Source organism: Microchirus variegatus (assembly GCF_963457635.1).
Source record: "Microchirus variegatus genome assembly, chromosome: 9".
NCBI classification, from domain to species: domain Eukaryota; kingdom Metazoa; phylum Chordata; class Actinopteri; order Pleuronectiformes; family Soleidae; genus Microchirus; species Microchirus variegatus.
This window is the reverse complement of record NC_139810.1, coordinates 3,971,726-3,991,999: the sequence shown is the minus strand read 5'-3', so window position 1 is coordinate 3,991,999 and position 20,274 is coordinate 3,971,726. Positions and strand designations below refer to the sequence as shown.

Sequence of the window (20,274 nt, the reverse complement as noted above, 5' to 3'; positions counted from 1 at the left end):
CTGAGGCCAGAGGAACTCTGGGAAGGCCAAACAGTCTCACCACAGAACACAGAGACAGAGAAGAAAACACTGCCAGGGTCACAGACAATTACACACACACTCACACACACACGCTGTGTTTGATACTGGTCAGAGTCATTCAGTCAGGTGTCGCACAGATAACAACTGAAATCTATACATATATGCATATATATATATATATATATATATATGCATATATGTATATATATATATATATAAATCACTGCTTCTGGACAAAATGTACATAAAAGTCAGACCAACAACAGCAGCGTTTTAGCCGAGTCGTGATGTGGTTTAAGAGAGGAATATTTTTAACACATTTGGAGAATCGTGTTGTTGAAATAGCTCAAAGTTTCTAAAATGACGAAGAATATATATATATATATATATATATACACTACCGTTCAAAGGTTTGGGCTCACCTATACAATTTGTGTTGTGTTTTGCATTAAAACTCTTTTTATTCACCAAAAGAGTTTCAAAATGAATAGAAAACATAGGAAAGACATTGACAAGATTAGAAATAATGATTTTCATTCCAAATAATCATTTTTCCCTTTAGTCAAAGAACCAGCAAAACTGTCTTCAGCTCTGCTAACATCATCTGATTCATTTAATGTAATATTCATTGAAAAAAAAAAAGAAGTGCTTTTCCTTCAAAGATAAGGACTTTTCTAAGTGACCCCAAACTTTTGAATTCCAACATGACTGAGCTCCAGTGAAAAAGGACATGATTCGAGTCCTGAACTCCATTGAGCAACTTTGGGATGAACTGAAACGTAGATTGCGACTTCAGTGTCTGACCTTTTATAAAAAAAATGCTCTACAGAATAAGAACGGACAATAATTCCCATAGAAACACTTCAAAATATGGAGGAAAGTCTTCCAAGAAGTGTGGAAGTCGTTTCTTTCCAAGACCGTTTGCCTTCCCAGCTGCTTTCCTCTGACCCACTGCACAAACGTTTACTTATCTGTAGCCACTGCTGAAGTATTAGATCATTGATCAGTGCATTACTATTTTTCATTCAACAGTTATAATCTTATTTCATGTTAAAAAAGCGTGTGTAGAGCTTTTATTCACGCTCTTCTGATGTTCATGTTCATATCTAACGCTCTACTTCAGATCAGATCACTCAGGTCTGAACTGGGCTCTATAAAGATGAGGTTATTGTTCACGGCTGCTGCTGAAAAGTGAGAAGGAAAGAGTTTCAACAAGAGAGGAGGAGGAGGAGGAGGAGGAAGAACATAGGAACAATGAGGAGAAATAGGTTGGCAGGTGATCTGGCCCAGGTTGAGGAAGAAGAAACAAAAGAGAGAGAGAGAGCGAGAGAGTGGACTTTTTATAAAACTGCCGTCACCTTCAGTGAAAAACAGAAGAGGATATGATCTCACTTCCTTCCATACATTTATACATTTCTTTGTAAGTCTGTGGGTTCACATTTTTTTTTTCTGGCTAAAATGACACGGCAATAACCCATTCAACCGGAAAGGTCGAGGGTCCAATTCCTGACACGGCACTGTGTCCCTGTGGCAAGACACGTAACCCCCACGCTGCACCTGACGTGTGAACGGTACGAAAGATCTGTGATCCAAAAAGTTCTGCACATATCCAGACTAAAAAGTGTGCAACACAAATACGGACCATTTAGTAGACTAAATACAAACCAATGGAGTCGCCCCCTGGTGGCCATTTAAGACAATGCACGTTTCAGCATTAGCTTACGTTAGCTTGGTGCTGACAATAAACAATGACATCGAAAACGCGACGCAACAGACCACAACAAACACAACAGACAACAAAGGAGGAGATCCAGCAGCTCGTAATGCTTTCTTTGTTTATGTGGAGCAAAGAAACAATGAAAATATTCACATTTAAGAAGCTGAAACGATCAGAAATCTTGTTTTAATCATGAAAAAAGCTTCAAACCGATTCATCGATTATCAAAATTGTTTGCAATTACTCTACTAGAAAGTGTTCTATAAATACAGAGCATTTACTTCAGCAGATATTGATAAATGAACAATAGTGAGGCTTTAATTATGATGTAATTATAATGTATAAGCAGAGGGTGACTCCTGTGGTTTCTATTTAACCTAATAACACTTTTTTTTAATGACCCTGTCAGTTACTGTGGGAGTTTGTGGTCTCGGTCAATAGTTTTAGGTTCTTTCCAGTGCATTTACATATGCATGATATCCTTACACCTCCCCCCCCCCCCCCTCACGTCAGTGTTGGGTAATTCTGACATGATTACAAATTGAAATGTGGAGGTTCCACTTTTTCAAAAACCAACACACAGACAGACTCAGATCCTGCTGCTCAGGAGGAAGTTGAACCCACAGTCAGTCCTGCCTGTGTTTGAGCCCATAATATACTCAATGTGAAACTACACACACACACACACAGAGGCCTGCACAGCTATCACACGCACGCACTAGGGGTGGGAATCTTTGAATCTTTTACTATCTCACGATGCCATTCCCTTTTTTGGGGCTACGATTCGATTCAAATTCGATTTTCGATTCAATTTATTAGTGCCGGGCACATTAACTGTGACGATGTCAACGTTAGCGCATGGCTAACGTTTCCATACACGTCTGAGAGGAAAAAGACGAGTGTGACGTCATGTTTGCGTGACCCCAGATTTTTAAAATGAGTCTGTAAAGTAAGGCTAAACTTTAAAAACAGAGGCACACATACGCAGTACACAGGTACGCTAGTTATTTGTAGCGCTGCTCTTTTCCTTTAATAAACAGACCGCTCCAGCTCCACTGTAGGCGCGCTAACGGTGCTAAAGGAGCTAACTGGTGGACGGTACGTTGACGCTGCTAACGTGCCCAGCACTACTCTTTATAAAAAAAATGTTTATATCGATTCTGAATCGAAAAAAAAATTGTTGGTCCGAAATTTGACAAAAACATCATACTATACTATGTCGTCCAAAATTTGACAACTTTTTGAAAAATATTTTTCATTCAAAATTTGACAAAAACTTCATACTGTCATCCAAAATTTGACAGTTTTTTTTAAAGAAATATTTTTAGTCCAAAATTTGACAAAAACTTCATACTATATTGTCGTCCAAAATTTGACAACTTTTTGAAAAATATTTTTAATCGAAAATTTTACAAAAACTTCATACTGTCATCCAAAATTTGACAGTTTTTTTTAAAGAAATATTTTTAGTCCAAAATTTGACAAAAACTTCATACTATATTGTCGTCCAGATGTTGACAAAAACTTCATACTATACTATGTCGTCCAAAATTTGACAACTTTTTTGAAAAAAAGATTTTTCGTCCAAATTTTGACAAAAACTTCATATGTCGTCCAGAATTTGACAAAAACTTCATACTATACTATGTCGTCCAAACTTTGACAACTTTAAAAAAAAAAATTCTGGTCCATAATTAATCATCACTAAAGTGACGGCAACATTGTGTGTGCTCGCGGTGTGTCGGTCCAAACAGAGGGGACAGAGGAGACAGTGAGAGGACATAGTTGTGAAGGACAGAACGTGGCTTCCAGGACTGGATGCTTCTGCAGCCATCAAACCTCAAAAAGAACCGCACACACACACACACACACAGTGTACACATACTTGTATGTACACAGCTCCAGCCATAATTGTTCCCTGTGGTGACTTTGGCCCCTCCCTCCTCGTGTGTCTCAGTGCCGTTGGCCAGCGACGCTGTAACTTTCACACTTTCTTTTTTACAAAAGGAGGCGGGGGGGGGAGAGGGGGGAGAGAGAGAGGTCTAAAGGAAGGAGGTCTGGAGGGGGGTGTGACGGAGGAAGAGGGGGGGAAAAGAAAAGAAGAGAATGAATATAAGAGGAAGAGAGACTTTGCCCTCCAGTGGGAACACTCCCACCACTGTGTGTGTGTGTGTGTGTGTGTGTGTGTGTGTATGTGCAGTGACACACCCCATTTCTATATCCTGTTCAGGTTGTCCGTTTGTCCAAACACACACACACACACCCCCTCAACCACCACACCCCCCCCCCTCACCCCGCTCCCATTTTTCCAACCGGTCAGACGACGCTGATGGGGGTCGAGTGGATCCACCTACGGTAAACTGAACAAAGCCACCTTTCTAAAATAAACAAGAGCGGGGGAAAAAGAAGAAGAAGTCGACTGAAAGTGAGAGAGAGAAACGAGCACAAAACTCTGACAACAGGAGCTTCTTCCTTTTCTTAAAACATGGTTAAAGGGGCAGTTCCAGGGTTCATTGTTACCTGTGCCAGGAAACACAAACACTGAACTGTCATCAAAGATTTCAGCCCCTCGTGATACCTTCATACCAAGGTTATTATAGTCTGTGTTTTTATTTAGTTTTTCACCTTGCTAGTTTTAGTTCATTCAAGTCAATATATTTGGTATTTTGATAATTAGCTAATGATTAGTTTCGGAGCTTTTAAAAAATATATTTTTTAGATTAAAAAATTGTTCTTTTGAAGGTGGAAAATATGAGGTTCTTTCTCTGGTTATTTAATTTAAAGAGTTGATTAAGACTATTTAAATAATTATTATATAATCACTGAAGCACTTTTATTATATATTATTATATTATATCATATGTTATCATATTATGTTATATTTTAAATTAGCTTTATTTCTACAAAAAAACATATTAACTCATTTGCCCTCTATCATGATGGAAAAAGATGGCGTCTTCTTTAGTGTATGACGTTTTAAACACAACCTCAAATATTAGTGGAACATAAACACGTGTGGAACAAGTGTTTTGTAAAGTGTGTCCTGTGATTTCAGATGTGGGGGCGACTGCTTTTTAATGTTCAACCACAGACGTGTCTCACAGACACACACCCACACCCCACCTTCACTGTGCCAACAGGACATCCTGTCAGGATGCATTCTGGGTAATGGTTTAATACTTAGACGATGATCGATGCCAAGACGTAGAGGAGCATTTAAACCACACGGTGTGTGTGTGTGTGTGTGTGTGTGTGTGTGTGTGTGTGTGTGGGCCACGGCTGTCGAGAACACACACATGAGCCCAGCCCAGGTGCACTCAGGGTGGGACGGCTAATCTTTAACCCCCTCCTCCTCCTCCTCCTCTTGTATCCACACTTTGTGCAGCTCCTGTTCCAGGAGCAGGAGGTGCAGAGGTTGACAGGTTTTTTTTTTTTGGGAAAAAGGCCACGCTCAGTCACTTCCTGTCCAACATGGCTCGCTCTCTTCAAGCCAGAGACTTATAAATAGAGCAGGTGTCGGTGTCGGAAAAGTGAGAGATGAGAGCGAGAGAATACGGAGAAAGAGAGACACAGAGACAGACAGCAGGAGTGTGAAGAGATGGTGTGAATGTGGTGGAGGAGAAGGGGGCTTTTAGCTGGTGGACTGCCCATAACAAGCAGCAGGATGTGAGGTCATAGCACAAAGATGGCTGGTGGGTGGTGAGAAACCATCGGTTTCCACGGTGATAATGTAACTTTCTCCTCTCTAATTTAACGCAGACTGAATATTTGTTGGACACAAGAGAAACAGACAGAGAAGAAAAGTACTCTTGTATCATTATAACTACTAAGTAGATAGATAGATAGATAGATAGATAGATAGATAGATAGATAGATAGATAGATAGATAGATAGATAGATAGATAGATAGATAGATAGATCATAAGCTAACTAGCAAGATAGATTGGTTGTAAGCTAACTCGCACACTAAGTAGGAAGACAGATAGATAGATCATAAGCTAACTAGCAAGATAGATAGAACGGTAGATCATAAGCTAACTAGCAAGATAGATAGATAGGTCTTTAGCTAACTAGCACACTAAGTAGATAGATAGATAGATTGTAAGCATACTAGCAAGATAAATAGATAGATCGTAAGCTAACAAGTGAGATAGATAGATGGTAAGCTAACTAGCAAGATAGATAAATAGATCGTAAGCTAACAAGCAAGATAGATGGATAGATCGTAAGCTTACTAGCAAGATAGATAGATAGATTGTAAGCTAACTAGCAAGATAGATAGTTAGATTGTAAGCTAACTAGCAAGATAGATAGGTCGTAAGCTAACTAGCACACTATGTAGATAGATAGATAGATAGATAGATAGATAGATAGATAGATAGATAGATAGATAGATAGATAGATAGATAGATAGATAGATAGATAGATAGATAGATAGATAGATAGATAGATAGATAGATAGATAGACAGATAGATAGATAGATTGTAAGCTAACTAGCAGGATAGATAAATAGTAAACTAACAAGCAAGATAGGATTGTAAGCTAACTAGCAAGATAGATGGATAGATTGTAAGCTAACAAATAGATAGATAGATCTTAAACTAACAAGCAAGATAGATGGATTGTAAGCTAACTAGCGAGATAGATAGATAGATGGATTGTAAGCTAACTAGCAAGATAGATAGATAGATAGATGGCTGGTGGGTGGTGAGAAACCATTGGTTTCCATGGTGATAATGTAACTTTCTCCTTGTTGGAGAAAGTTTGTTGGTCAGAAAATAAAATTACTCTTATATCATTATAACTAATGTGCAACCAAGAGGAGGAAAGGGGGGGATGGAGGGAGGAGGTGAAGCTGAGGGAAGTGGGGGGTGAGCGGACCACAAAAGTCAACAGGGCGGGAGGAAAGAGCTGAAATCCAAGGACAAAAGGGGGCAGAGCAAACAGGGGGAAACAGAGCGAGACCTGGAGTACAAAGCTGATAATAGAGAGGTGGAAAAAGTGAGAAAGATGAACAAAAAAAAAAAAGGACACAGAGCGACAGAGATTTGAATGCGACGTCGTCGTCGTCTAACCCACGGCTTGTCAAACACCGCGCCGCGAAGCGAAAACGGGGGGTTAAAAAAATGAAAGTCCACAGAGTCTGAAATATTAAATCTATTTTGGTTTTTTAATGAAGACGGAGTGAATTAGGCAGAAGGAAAAAAAACGTGAGCGTAGATTATTAAAAACCCCGCGAGTGAAGAAAGATGAGAGGGAGGGGGAAAAAAAGTGGAGAGGAGAGGTGTGTGCGACGAGGTGAGGGGGTTGGAATCTGTTCACGGTGTTTTAAATATTAAACCTATTTCAAGTTTAATGAAGTGCAAATACTACGGGGAGAGTCTTAACTAGGAACAGAGAGGAAGGGGCAAAAGGGGGATCCATTCATTATTTCAAGTGTTCACCTTTACACTGCAGAGCCTCTGGGAGGCGTTTGTGCAGGAGTGGGAAGTGAAGCGATGTGTGTGTGTGTGTGTGTGTGTGTGTGTGTGTGTGTGTGTGTGTGTGTGTGTGTGTGTGTGTGTGTGTGTATGTGTGTGTGTGTGTGTGTGCGCGTCCCAGTCGAGTCCAGAGCTCCAGAGGACGAAGTTCTGAACTCGAACAAGTCCAAACATGCGGAACTCACTGTGGACAACGGCGTCTCTCAGATAAAATGACTTTTGCTAGGCCTGTTGTTCTGCGCTAACGATGGGACAATATTAGCGATGGGTACGTTAACGTGTTTCCATGACGACCGACCGGAAAAAGGCGCGCGCGACGTCATGTTTACGCGACTCCCGGTTGTTAAAATGAGTCTCTAAAGCAGGGGTTCTCAAAGTTTTGATACCCGAGGGCCGCCAAAGGAAAACAAAAAAGAAAACAAAAACAGAAAGAAATCATATTTGTAATAATTTTAATGACCAGATTGCAGTTTACACTTATTGGTCTGTATCCAGTAATGTCCAATAAACATTTAACAAGCTTAGTAGCTCCTGGATAAAAACTATCAGCTGTAATTCACTGCGGGCCGCCAGAAATGTTTCTGCGGGCCGCCATTGGCCCGTGCGCCGCACTTTGAGAACCAATGCTCTAAAGTAAACGCTAAACTTTAAAAACAGAGGCACACATACGCAGTACACAGGTACGCTGGTTATTTGTAGCGCTGCTCTTTCCCTTTAATAAACAGACCGCTCCAGTTCCACTGTAGGCTAACACTAACGGCGCTAAAGGAGCTAACGTGGCTAACTGGTAAACGGTGCCTGGACTCCTGTGCCAGAGTAAACAGACCGCTCTAGTTCAACTGCGCTAAAGAAGCTAATGGAGCTAACTGGTAAACGGCACATAAATATGACGTCACAAGCGTCTATCCTCGGGAATCTGCTGGGAAAAAAGTTTACATTTCCAATTAAATCTTTAAGGATTCTCCACATCTTTAAGGGGACATTTTAAGAGTTTAACTGAGATGATGACCAGCCTAGCATGCCTAGCTTAGCAACAGCAGCTACACTTTGACGAAATGCACAAAGCTCCACCCACAAAACACTGTGAATCATGCTAGCAATATGGTTTTGGAACAAGAGAGCATTTTATAACTATAAATAAAGTTAATTTGAGGTCATCTCGTTCCTCAGCATGTGAAAATGTGCACAAATAAAAATTAATATATTTACGTTGAGTACATGAAGAAGGTTCCACCCATTTAAAACACAGTTAAATAAATGTTTGACAACATGTAAAGTGTTTAGAGTACAAATATCATCATTATCATGTCTGGAGTGTGTGAATGTGTGTGTGTGTTTGTTAGAGGCAGGTACAGATGATGGAATCCACAAAAAGATTCTCGATGTAATCAATGTGTAACGGCTGGAGGGAAGTGGAAAGAATGGCCTACGTGTGATTGAACTATTCATGTCTCCATGAGAGAGTGTGTACATCACACCCACCATGTACCAGTTTGCCAAAAATCCCCCAAGCTGTCACTAAAGGTCACACGGTGTGTGTGTGTGTGTGTGTGTGCGTGTGCGTGTGCGTGCGCGTGCGTGCGTGCGTGCGTACTATAGGTTTTCTTTTTAATGCCAGCGGAAAAAACAAACAAAATTTTTCCCAAAGCTGTTATTATGACGGTTAAAGACCAAGTTTAGTTTTTCTACCCAGGAAGGAAGAAAGTCAGGTTTTCAAAAGCTCTCAGTCTACAGAGCAGATAGATAGATAGATAGATAGATAGATAGATAGATAGATAGATAGATAGATAGATAGATAGATAGATAGATCATAAGCTAACTAGCAGGATAGATAGATTGTAAGCTAACTGGCAAGATAGATTGATGGATCATAAGCTAACTAGCAGGATAGATCGATTGTAAGCTAACTAGCAAGATAGATTGATGGATCATAAGCTAACTAGCAGGATAGATCGATTGTAAGCTAACTAGCAAGATAGATAGATGGATCATAAGCTAATTAGCAGGATAGATCGATTGTAAGCTAACTAGCAAGATAGATAGATGGATCATAAGCTAACTAGCAGGATAGATCGATTGTAAGCTAACTAGCAAGATATATAGATCCTAAGCTAACTAGCAGGATAGATCGATTGTAAGCTAACTAGCAAGATAGATAGATGGATCATAAGCTAATTAGCAGGATAGATCGATTGTAAGCTAACTAGCAAGATAGATAGATGGATCATAAGCTAACTAGCAGGATAGATCGATTGTAAGCTAACTAGCAAGATATATAGATCCTAAGCTAACTAGCAGGATAGATCGATTGTAAGCTAACTAGCAAGATAGATAGATGGATCATAAGCTAATTAGCAGGATAGATCGATTGTAAGCTAACTAGCAAGATAGATAGATGGATCATAAGCTAACTAGCAGGATAGATCGATTGTAAGCTAACTAGCAAGATATATAGATCCTAAGCTAACTAGCAGGATAGATCGATTGTAAGCTAACTAGCAAGATAGATAGATCCTAAGCTAACTAGCAGGATAGATCGATTGTAAGCTAACTAGCAAGATAGATAGATCCTAAGCTAACTAGCAGGATAGATCGATTGTAAGCTAACTAGCCAGATTGATAGATCGATCGTAAGCTGACTAGCACACTAAGTAGGAAGATAGATAGATAGATAGATAGATAGATAGATAGATAGATAGATAGATAGATAGATAGATAGATAGATAGATAGATAGATAGATAGATAGATAGATAGATAGATAGATAGATCAGGTATAGACGCTGCCACTTGACAAATTGTTTTTGTTTCTCGTCTCTCTGTCTCAGCATTACACAGATTCTGACATGATGCATCAAAGAGAAAACATACTTTATTTAAAAACCCTGCTGTCTTTGAATTGTGGATGCTTTTTAATCCGGGTCTGGCAGAAAGCAGCGGGGGACCAGACTAAAAATATAAATGTAGGTAATTATTTGAAGGTTTACGACATGAGCAGGCAGGAAAAGTGGAGACTACGATACTCACCAGGAAACTGTCACCTCTAATGTAGTGTAGTGTCGTACAGGAAAAGGCAAACAGTGACTGCGACCTGCCTGCAAACACGTTAAGATATCAACTGTGTGTGTCAGCTGACGAGGTTAAGCTTAAGATGGAGTGAGATCGTGCGCTAGCTGCCTTCATAATGACATCAATTCAACACAACACGTGCACAAGCAAAGGGGATCTAAAGGAAAACTTAGCTTAATTCCTCCGGCTGTTAATGTCAACGTGAAAATGCCTCTGCACTGATACACTTTACACATCCATACATTATCCTCAGTCACTTCCTGTAGTAACACATTGACAGGTCGGGTGTGAGTGTGTCTGGTTTATTCTCATCAATAAAGAATGAAGCAATTAGGCTAATCTCAGTCTGACATTCTTGTTTTTTAACCTCCCATTGCCCTTAATAGCTGGACATCATGGTACAATCCACTGACCCCGAGTGGAACAAATGAAGGAATCACCCAAAACCACTCAGGAAACAAGATCCAAAACAACAACAACAGTGTAATGGTGTAAATAAAAACAATAATCAGATGCTAAGACGGTCTTTCAATAAAATAAATAGTTTTTCTTACTTCTTTCTTCACATTCACCCACGTCATCAGTCAAACAGCCTCCTGTCGCAGGCTATCGCTGGCACAGAGGGTTAAAAATACACCAGATCTCAGTGAGCTTATTAGCATTTGTCTACTTATGTCTTAAGTCTCCGTAAGCCCGGGATTTTGTCACCTGCAGAAGATCTGAATCAGATGTGCGGGCATATGGAAAAGCCAAGGAATTAAAAAAGGGTATACAATTCTATTTAAAGTCTCACCTCACGATCGTGTGCCGATCACCTACCCGTTTATTACCCGTTTATAAACGAGCCATAAAGCATAGAGACAATAACTGGAACTGGGAATAAGTTCAAATTAAAAAAATAAAAAATATTCTGAAAACCTACAGATTACAAACCAACCCCTCCAACTCAGAGTGAGAGCATCTCAACTACTTGAAAACCAATTAGCTTAAATGTTAATTTAGGAACACCAGAAAGACACTTCAGTAACACGACACTGTTGAGAAGAATTTGGTTCCTGTTTGACATGAATGGTTTTGGAGGTTATTTCCACTATTTTACCACCTAACACACCCCCCCCCCCCACACACACACACACACCCCATACCAACTATGATCTCACTCTGTAATCCCCACAACTTTCCCTGAACACACAAACAAACCAACTCCTGCGAACCGCAAACACACAATCCCAATGATCACAGTAACACAAGCTTCGCTGCTAAATGGCAAAGTCAGCCTGACGAAAGAACCACGTACTCTGTTGTATAAGTGCTGGTTATTGTAGAGCGTGAACCAGGTGAGAGGACACCGGCAGCAACACTAGACTTCCTCTAACCTTTAGGTGAGAAAACAACTCTCCTGTTAATGGCTGCTTTGCCACAGCCACACTTCAACCTTAGCCTTTACCACAGCACAGAAGCTAAAAGGCTAACAGGAATGAAGTGTTGTGGTGTGATCGGCCCGTGATGAAGGGTAAACAATCTTTGGCTTTGTGGGTTTGAGAAAGTTTCAACATTTGTGCTGGATTAGGGTTAGGGTTAGCCCTGAGGATTAGGGTTAGCCCTGTGGATTAGGGTTAGCCCTGAGGATTAGGGTTAGCCCTGTGGATTAGGGTTAGCCCTGTGGATTAGGGTTAGCCCTGAGGATTAGGGTTAGCCCTGAGGGTTAGGGTTAGCCCTGAGGGTTAGGGTTAGCCCTGTGGATAAGGGTTAGCCCTGTGGATTAGGGTTAGCCCTGTGGATTAGGGTTAGCCCTGAGGATTAGGGTTAGCCCTGAGGGTTAGGGTTAGCCCTGTGGATAAGGGTTAGCCCTGTGGATTAGGGTTAGCCCTAACCCCTATAGGAAAAAATAGAAGTTAGCTTTACCAAGTCTACACTTTCTTAAGAATATATTAACCACTTCATCTTGTCATTGGACAGCCTTTGAAATTTGGGTAACACTTTATATTGGGGAACACATAGCAAATAAGTAGCATGCTAGCCCTTTATTAGTAAAATATTAAGCACGTATTGACACTTTGTGTAGGAAAAAATCTTAATTCATGTCATAATAGAGGTAAAATAAGGTGTTAATATGTGCTCATAATCATCATAATAAAGGGCTAGTATGCTACTTATATAGGTTAGTAAGCACCTAGTTAATGGTAAATATGTGCTCCCTAATCTAAAGTGTTACGGAAATTTGTCTAATTTTGTAAAGCACTCACTTTGCCACACCAAAGTCTGGAGAGAAAATGGCACACAGGAGTTGTTATTCACCAATGTTTTTTTGTACCTATATTATACACAAACGAGGCAGATGTAGATCAACCCCACAACTACGGACTTTGGTGCGGCAGAGTAAGCAGTTTGCAAATATTAGTTACGGTCAGAAAAGGCCATCTAATGGTCAGATAAAGTGAACTGGCAGGCGTAGATTTTTTATCATGTGATGGTTTTCTGCCATGTTTCTGGTGATAGATCCCTTAAAAGTGTTTATTTTTAAGGTGTTTCAGTCATTGATCGTGTGTGTGAGAGAGTCTCTGACTCCTTGATCACTGTATTAAAGAATCTTCAACACCAAATAGACAAACCCTGAAAACCCTGAAATGATGCAGTCCCTTCATTAACGTAATACCGCTCTGATCAACCACTCTCAATCTCACTCTCTCTCTCTCATTTTCCCTCAATTTGCCCTTTCCAGAAGGTCCTTCCCTAAACCCCAGAGAAACAGGGAGGGGGAGGAGTCTGGGATGGCGAGGACGTGCTAGTAATCCGTGCAGTGACCCAGGTCAATTCAATTATCCTGTTTTCTTTCACTGTGCGACGTGTGTGCCCATTTCACAGCCAACTCCCTTAATGCGCCCAGGATTAGCTTCTCTTACTTTTAATGATCTACCTATTGATGCCTTGGGTCCCATTGCACACACACACACACACACACACACACACACACACACACACACACACACACACACACGCTCCCTCTCACACACACACGTTTGCAAAGCTAATCTTCTTAGGACACTGCATTGACATCCATTCATTGGGACAGCTCAAACAAAGCATTATCTCAGACCTTAACCAGTCAACACCTAACCCTAACATCAACAATTCAAATCTTACCACTTAACTTCCTCAGAAATTAAGTTAGGACCAGGTTTTGGTGACTACTGGTCCTAAAGACAAATACAAGTACACACATATACACACATACAGACAGGAGTGACTGCATTATCCATCCACATTTATCCAGGCTTCACATCACACCTCCAAGCTCTTGATAATCACCTTGGGCCTAACACGTTAGCGTTCGAAGCTTGCTAATCTTAACACCCCGCGGTGGGTAAGGGGTCAGTTAATACTAATAATCAGTGTGCAGGACTCGCATGCATTCAAAGTTTAACAAAAGTTAACAAAAGTTAACAATAGGGTTTTGGGCACAGGAAACGCTGATTAGAGAGGTTTTAAAAGACGCGTGCAGGTAAATGAGAGTGTGCCTCAGTCGAGGTGTTGATGCTCACACACGACCTTAATCTCATTATCACAACAGTCATTCACTAATTGCAAGTCTAAGGAACTCCCGTTGGCGTGTTTCCACCGGCTCGCCTCGCCTTGGCACGGCACGGTTAAGTTGCCTTTCCACTAGCATTCTACCTGCTAGTTTTTTAGCACCTGCTCTGGCGAGGTCCCAAGCTCGTTGAGGCGATGCTATGCGTGACGTCGCCATACTGCCGGACACTGATTGGTCAAAGGCGCGTCTGACACTTGTATATCAGTTAAAAATGTGGGTTAATCTCCTGCAATTACCAGGGAAATGTCTACAATCTCAACATTGAACAGAGGAGCCTGGTGTGTTTAGGGACAACACTGCTGATCACAAACCCTGCCGCAAGTCACTAGTGTGTCGCGTCACCGTTGTAGTGGAGATGAAACCTAAACCGTGCCGTGCCGAGGCGAGCCAGGACTATTGTGGAAAAGGGCCATGAGTCTCAAAGTCATCAAACCAGTATGAACCCCCACACTACCATTTTGAGCAATTCCTTGCTTAACCCTCAATCTCAAAAATGTGCGCTCCCTCTAGTGCAAGTGCTGTCCCGATTCTCAGAAAAATTAAGTTAAGGGGCGAGTTTAAGGGCTGTATCGCCCTCAATATTGAGATTTTCCGAGACCACCCTTGGGAGCAAGGGCTACCCAGAATGCATTGCGTGTTTTGCCATAACAAAGATGTCGCCAAAGAAGCGAAACGTGTACGCTACAAATGAAGTATTTTCTTTGTTAATAGAGATATAAAAATGATGAAAACCATTGTTTTATCTTAGTTTAGGCCCATATTATGGATTACTGACGTCATTGTTGCGTAACATTTATTTTTATTTTACGATCTTTTGTCAATAGCCGGCCGGTGCGGACAATCGATGGTTTGCTATGGTTTACTTTTCAATGGTGTGGTGTGTGGTAACTGTCAGCTGAATATGTCCGTGGTTGTGGTATTTGTATGAGTATCATCTTAGAACTAACTGACAACCTAATAACTTGACTGACAAACGGATCGTAATAAATACGCAGCTTTCGCGTTATTCTGCCCCCTACAGTCTGAAGACGTATCTGCATTTAAGGGGTGTCCCATTTCTAAGTGACAAAATAACCCTCAACACTTGGTTTTAGGGCCAGTTAAGATTAAGGGTTGAGCTTGAGGCTTAAGATTAGGAATTGGAATTGGCCCTAAATTAAAGTGACCAAAATATCTACAATAAACCATCATCTCTGAAGTGTGGTTGCTTAAGCCGGTATTGACACATGCTTAAGACACGGACGTTCAACTTCGGACACAAGGAAAAGAAGTTTCTAACCAAGAAAAGGCCTCGCTAATAAAATGTATCCCAGATTAAGTGCCTTCTCTTTTCATCAAGCCCCTTGTTAGAGAGCTTCAAGTTTGTTTTTGGCTACCAAAAAGGCAAGGTAGCCCAATCACAAGCAAGTTTTTCCCCTGGCATGCTAGAGGTTGGCTTTGATGCGATGACTACATCGAACAACTTGCTTTTTTGAAGTGTCTTTTGAACCACAATTCAAACACAATCTGAAATATCCCTTTCAGTGTGAAAACAGTGAACAGAGTGTGTTTGTAGGATAGGGTGTTGTTTACCTGGGATGTCCTGTCCGCTGTAGTTCCATCCAGCCACTGCCAACATGGAGGGCAGAGGAGATCCAGGCCTGCTGTCCCTGTCTCTCTCCCTGTCTCGCTCTCTGTCCCACTTACTCTCAGCCTGCTGGGTGATATGTCTGACCGTGTCCTTGTTCTTCCTGTTCTTCCTCCGCCCTGACCCGGACATGGGTTGCCAGGGTCCCTCCCCACCTCCTCCCGGGGCTCCTCCGCTCCCTTGCTTGGAGGAGGAGTTGGGGGAAACCTGTTCCTCTTTGACGGTGACGGGCCTGTAGTCGTGCGGCCAGGCAGGCTGAGAGTCGTGACAGGCTTCCTCCTGGCTCTCGTGGCTCTTGGGAGGTTCTTGGTCCTCCTTGCCATACGTGCTGCCTCCCTCGTGGCAGCTGGCGATGGCCGAGTCCCCAGAAGAGTTGGCTGGGCTGGTGCGTCTCGCCAGCCAAGGGGAGGTGCTGCGACCGGACATGATGGAGGCTAGAGCTTCAGAAGCTATGCCCATGATCCCGCCGCCGCCGCCTCCACCTCCTCCTCCTCCGCTTAACGTGGCTCCCACAGTGTTCCCTGTTCCTGCTAAATTCGCTCCTCCTCCGCCGCCGCCGCCACCACCTCCTCCACCTATGCCGACGGCAGCGACAGCTCCCATCTCAAAGTCGGCCATTTCGTCAGCCATCTCAGAGCGGATGCTGATGTCCAGCGCGGCCTTGATGAAACGGTGACACGCCTGCACGATGTCGGTCATCTGCAGGTAGCTGGCGGCCGACATGACCTCGATCACATTCTTGCTGGTCAGGGCGAGGTGCGCCGAGTACATGAAGTCCAAGATGGCTTTGAATCCCGTCGCCGTGACGATGTCCAAGTGAGTGACAGTCGTCTGGTGGTGAGGCTCCGCCCCTTTCTTTACCTGAGTAAGAAAAGGAGTGTGTCAAAGCCATGTTGTCTTGTTTCAAACTAGGGCTGGGCGATATGGCCTCAAATCAATATCACGATATATTGAGCAGCTCACCTCGATAAGGATAAATGAACGATAAGTTTGAAGACGCTAGATCACGTGTCAAACTCAAGGCCCGGGGGCCAGATGTGGCCCGCCACGTCATTTTATGTGGCCCGCGAATGATTAATTGGTCTTAAAAATCTGTGTTAAAATAGGTCTATGCAGCTTTAAGGCGTGCGTTGACCATAAACTACATTTCCCACAATGCATGGCGATTGTGTTACCCATCAAGTGAAGGCACCACCACTAGATCGGAGCGTATCGTTGCATATGCATCATGCGACGAGTGAAATTGAATAAGTAATAAATACAGAAAGTTATTTATTTTGAGTAGTTACCTTTATTTTACATTATATTTGGTTACATCTAGTTACATTTATTCAGTTTGGCCCTTTGCGGGTAACCGCTATGCTGATGTGGCCCTCAGTGAAAATTAGATTGACACCCCTGCGCTAGATGATGTCATCGCCTAATTTGCATAATTGATCATGTATATATGTGTGTGTGTTTTACGTCTGATCAAATGCAGTGATTTATTTTGTGTGAGACTGAGTAAAAGAAACGTTTACGCCGCTCTGACTCACTGCCTGAGCCCTTGATCGAGCATTTGTGTTTTTTCTCCCTCGTCGTGTTCGCGTGGTATGTGATAGCACGTCGTATTGCGTGAGGGTGTAAAAACCTGCGGCCGCGAACGCATCATTTAAAAACCAGGAAGCGTATCGTCAATTAGCAACATGTGCGTATCTCAGCGGCTCTGTTATTGTTGTAAATTAGACTGTGGCAGCAGCTACAACAAGCTCCCGCTGTGGGGAGGACGTACGTGTACATTTACGGCTCACGTATTAAAAAATCGTCGGGTTTAACTCGGGCTCGGGCAGCACCCGCTGCATGTTGAGAGGGATACGTGCTTTCACGCGAGAGTTTGCAAACACCACAAAAGTCTCCAATAACACCACAAGTCGGGAGATTTGTAACGAGTTGCTTTTGACAAAAAAAAGTCGCTAGGAGGAGTCAGACAGATTTAGCGACAAAGTCGGCAAGTTGGCAAAGCTGCTACCGCACCCGCCGCGGTTGCAGCTTCGTCTTTCCTCACCGTCTCTTTCGCTTGTTACAGAGTTAACCGAGTGTCTTAAAGGGACATGCCGGTAGCCTGCCTACATACACGATATAATGCCCAGCCCTATTTCAAACTTTTAAAAAACAGCAGCTATGATCTGAGAATGTTAGCCTTACCTGGCAGTAAAGAGTCTTGAAGTAGCGCGAGGAGCCCAGGAGGACGTTCTTGTGGGCCTTGAAGATCTTCCCATCCACGATGACGCAGGCGTCGCAGAGAATGCCGTGCTGCCTCTGCTCGTTGAGCTCTCTGAGGAGCTGACGGTAGTGAGAGGAGATCTCCATGTCCTCCTTCCTGTTGTTCATCTGTGTCGCTGAACAAATGCCTCTGCTGCAAACACCTGCGAGGACACAGAAGGAAACAAACTCAGGATGTGTCTCCTTACAGGAGCAAATAGAACTGGACGTATTCACATTTATCTTTGTATTTGAACGAAAAGTAAATACTCAAACTAATTGGCAGTGAATGTAGTAATTGTTGCAGCCCGATATCAATCAATTCAAATAACCCATTCTCTACCAGGGAGCAACCAGGTTAGGGCACCTTGCTCAGAGGAACTCTTAAGGAATAATTTTAATTAATTTTTGAAAATTAGGAAATGATCCATTAGCCCTGATGCACTTTGAACAGTGAACTGACTTTAGTCTCAAAATCAAAAAGTGTCTCGGAATCACGTAAAATTTACCGTCATAATAGTCGGCATCGCCCTGAACAAGGATCTGTTGAAAATATTTGCAAACCTCTTAAGGAATAATTTTCATGAGTTTTTGAAATTCAGGAAATTATCATTTGCCCTGATGCACTTTGACAGTGAACTGACTTTAGTCTCTAAAACAAAAAGTATCTCTGAATGACTTGAAATTTACCATCATAATAGTCGGCATCGCCCTGAACAAGGATCCGTTGAAAATATTTGCAAACCTCTTAAGGAATAATTTTAACGATTTTTTTGAAATTCAAGAAATTTGCAGCCCTATTTTTGACCTGGTGGGGAGTCGTAACGGCAACCCTCCGGTTCCGAGCCAAGTTCCCTTTCCTCTTGTGCATGGGCTGCCCGTGAATTTACAGGATTTATTTTTAACTCCTATTAACCTGAGCCAGAGTAATGATGTCTCAGTCATAAGACAGAAAAAAAAAACCCAATGACATCAATAGAAACCACGTTTTAACCACTGCAGGTTTGATGTTTAAAAACAGCCCCGCGATTAATAGTGAAAAAAAACAACAACAAAAAACTGTGTGACAGGTTCATGTGTGTGTGTGTGTGCGTGTGTGTGCGTGTCACTTTGAAAGCAGAACACTTCTACAAAAACAGCTCAGTAGACGAACAACACTTCATTTAGTGCAGACAATTTAACTATTACATTTATCAATAAATACTTTTTTTCCTCTTCTTCTGATTTCAGCCGTGAATTGAATCCGTCAAAGTCAAAAGGAAGATTCACCTCCGTGGTTCTGATCTCGCTCAGTTCAGTTCACACCAACATTTGAGAATGTGATCTTCAGATTTATGTTCACAATACGTTCTCCTCCTCCCTCTGAAGTAACGACAGAGGGAATCTGCTCACACTGTCGTGTTCTTACAATTGAATAACTCCATTATAATTACTCTATGAATCAATTATTAAAGCGTTACTAAATCACACACATCTGTCATGACCATTCACATGCTGCGCCAGGAACAGCGTTGGGTTAAGTGTTTTGCCCAAGGACACTTCAGCGTGTAGCAGAGCTCGGTATCGAACCCACAACCTTCCAATTGACTGATCCACCATCACCTCAATAGAAATCAATACTTAAGAGTATCGATAATCAATGGTGATATTAATTAGTTTAATTATTAATTATTTATTACTTATTAGTATTGATGTCAATTAGTGATTGGTGTAATGATGATTATATCAATGTCAGTTATCAATACTCACCAGCAGCAACACTCTTAAAATTCTGCTGCACCTCATCGTTTTATTGTATATTATATTGTAACATATGTCTTGCGATGTATTGATTATTGCAGAATCGCTGTATTGTGATGCTGTCATTATAACGGTCACTTTACTAGAGAATTGACTTCATTATACACCAAGACAATAATCGACAGAAAGTGAAGAAAGTGATCGAGTATTTGCCCGTTTGCTTTGGTAAAAGATTAAGCTCAACCCTTAATCTTAACTGGCCCTCAAAACCAAGTGTTGAGGGTTATTTTGTCACTTAGAAATGGGACACCCCTTAAATGCAGATACGTCTTCAGACTGTAGGGGGCAGAATAACAGTCTGTCAACTCCGAAGAAGAAGAAGAACGCATTTACGTCAGGATTGTTTATTACGATCCGTTTGTCAGTCAAGTTATTAGGTTGTCAGTTAGTTATAAGATGATTCTCCGCCGGCTATTGACAAAAGATCGTAAAATAAAAATAAATGTTACGCAACAATGACGTCAGTAATCCATAATATGGGCCTAAACTAAGATAATACAATGGTTTTCATCATTTTTATATCTCTATTAACAAAGAAAATACTTCATTTGTATCGCACTCGTTTCGCTGCTTGCGGCGCCATCTTTGTTATGTGAAAACACGCAATGCATTCTGGGTAGCCCTTGCTCCCAAGGGTGGTCTCGGAAAATCTCAATATTGAGGGCGATGCAGCCCTTAAACTTGCCCCTCAACTTAATTTATCTGAGAATCGGGACAGCACTTGCACT

At 41.8% G+C, this 20,274-nt stretch overlaps 1 protein-coding gene across 1 annotated transcript in view; it reads right to left on the bottom strand.

Annotated features, from left to right (window-relative positions):
• zbtb46 (zinc finger and BTB domain containing 46) overlaps nt 1-17,875 on the bottom strand; it is a gene marked incomplete at both ends in the record, with an annotated part of 55,082 nt that extends 37,207 nt beyond the window's left edge. Inside the window, 2 exons of the mRNA XM_083894650.1 lie at nt 15,451-16,366; nt 17,690-17,875. Coding sequence (XP_083750776.1) covers nt 15,451-16,366; nt 17,690-17,875 — 1,102 coding nt within the window. The remainder of the gene's footprint in view (nt 1-15,450; nt 16,367-17,689) is intronic.
• Between the last annotated feature and the right edge of the window lie 2,399 nt (nt 17,876-20,274).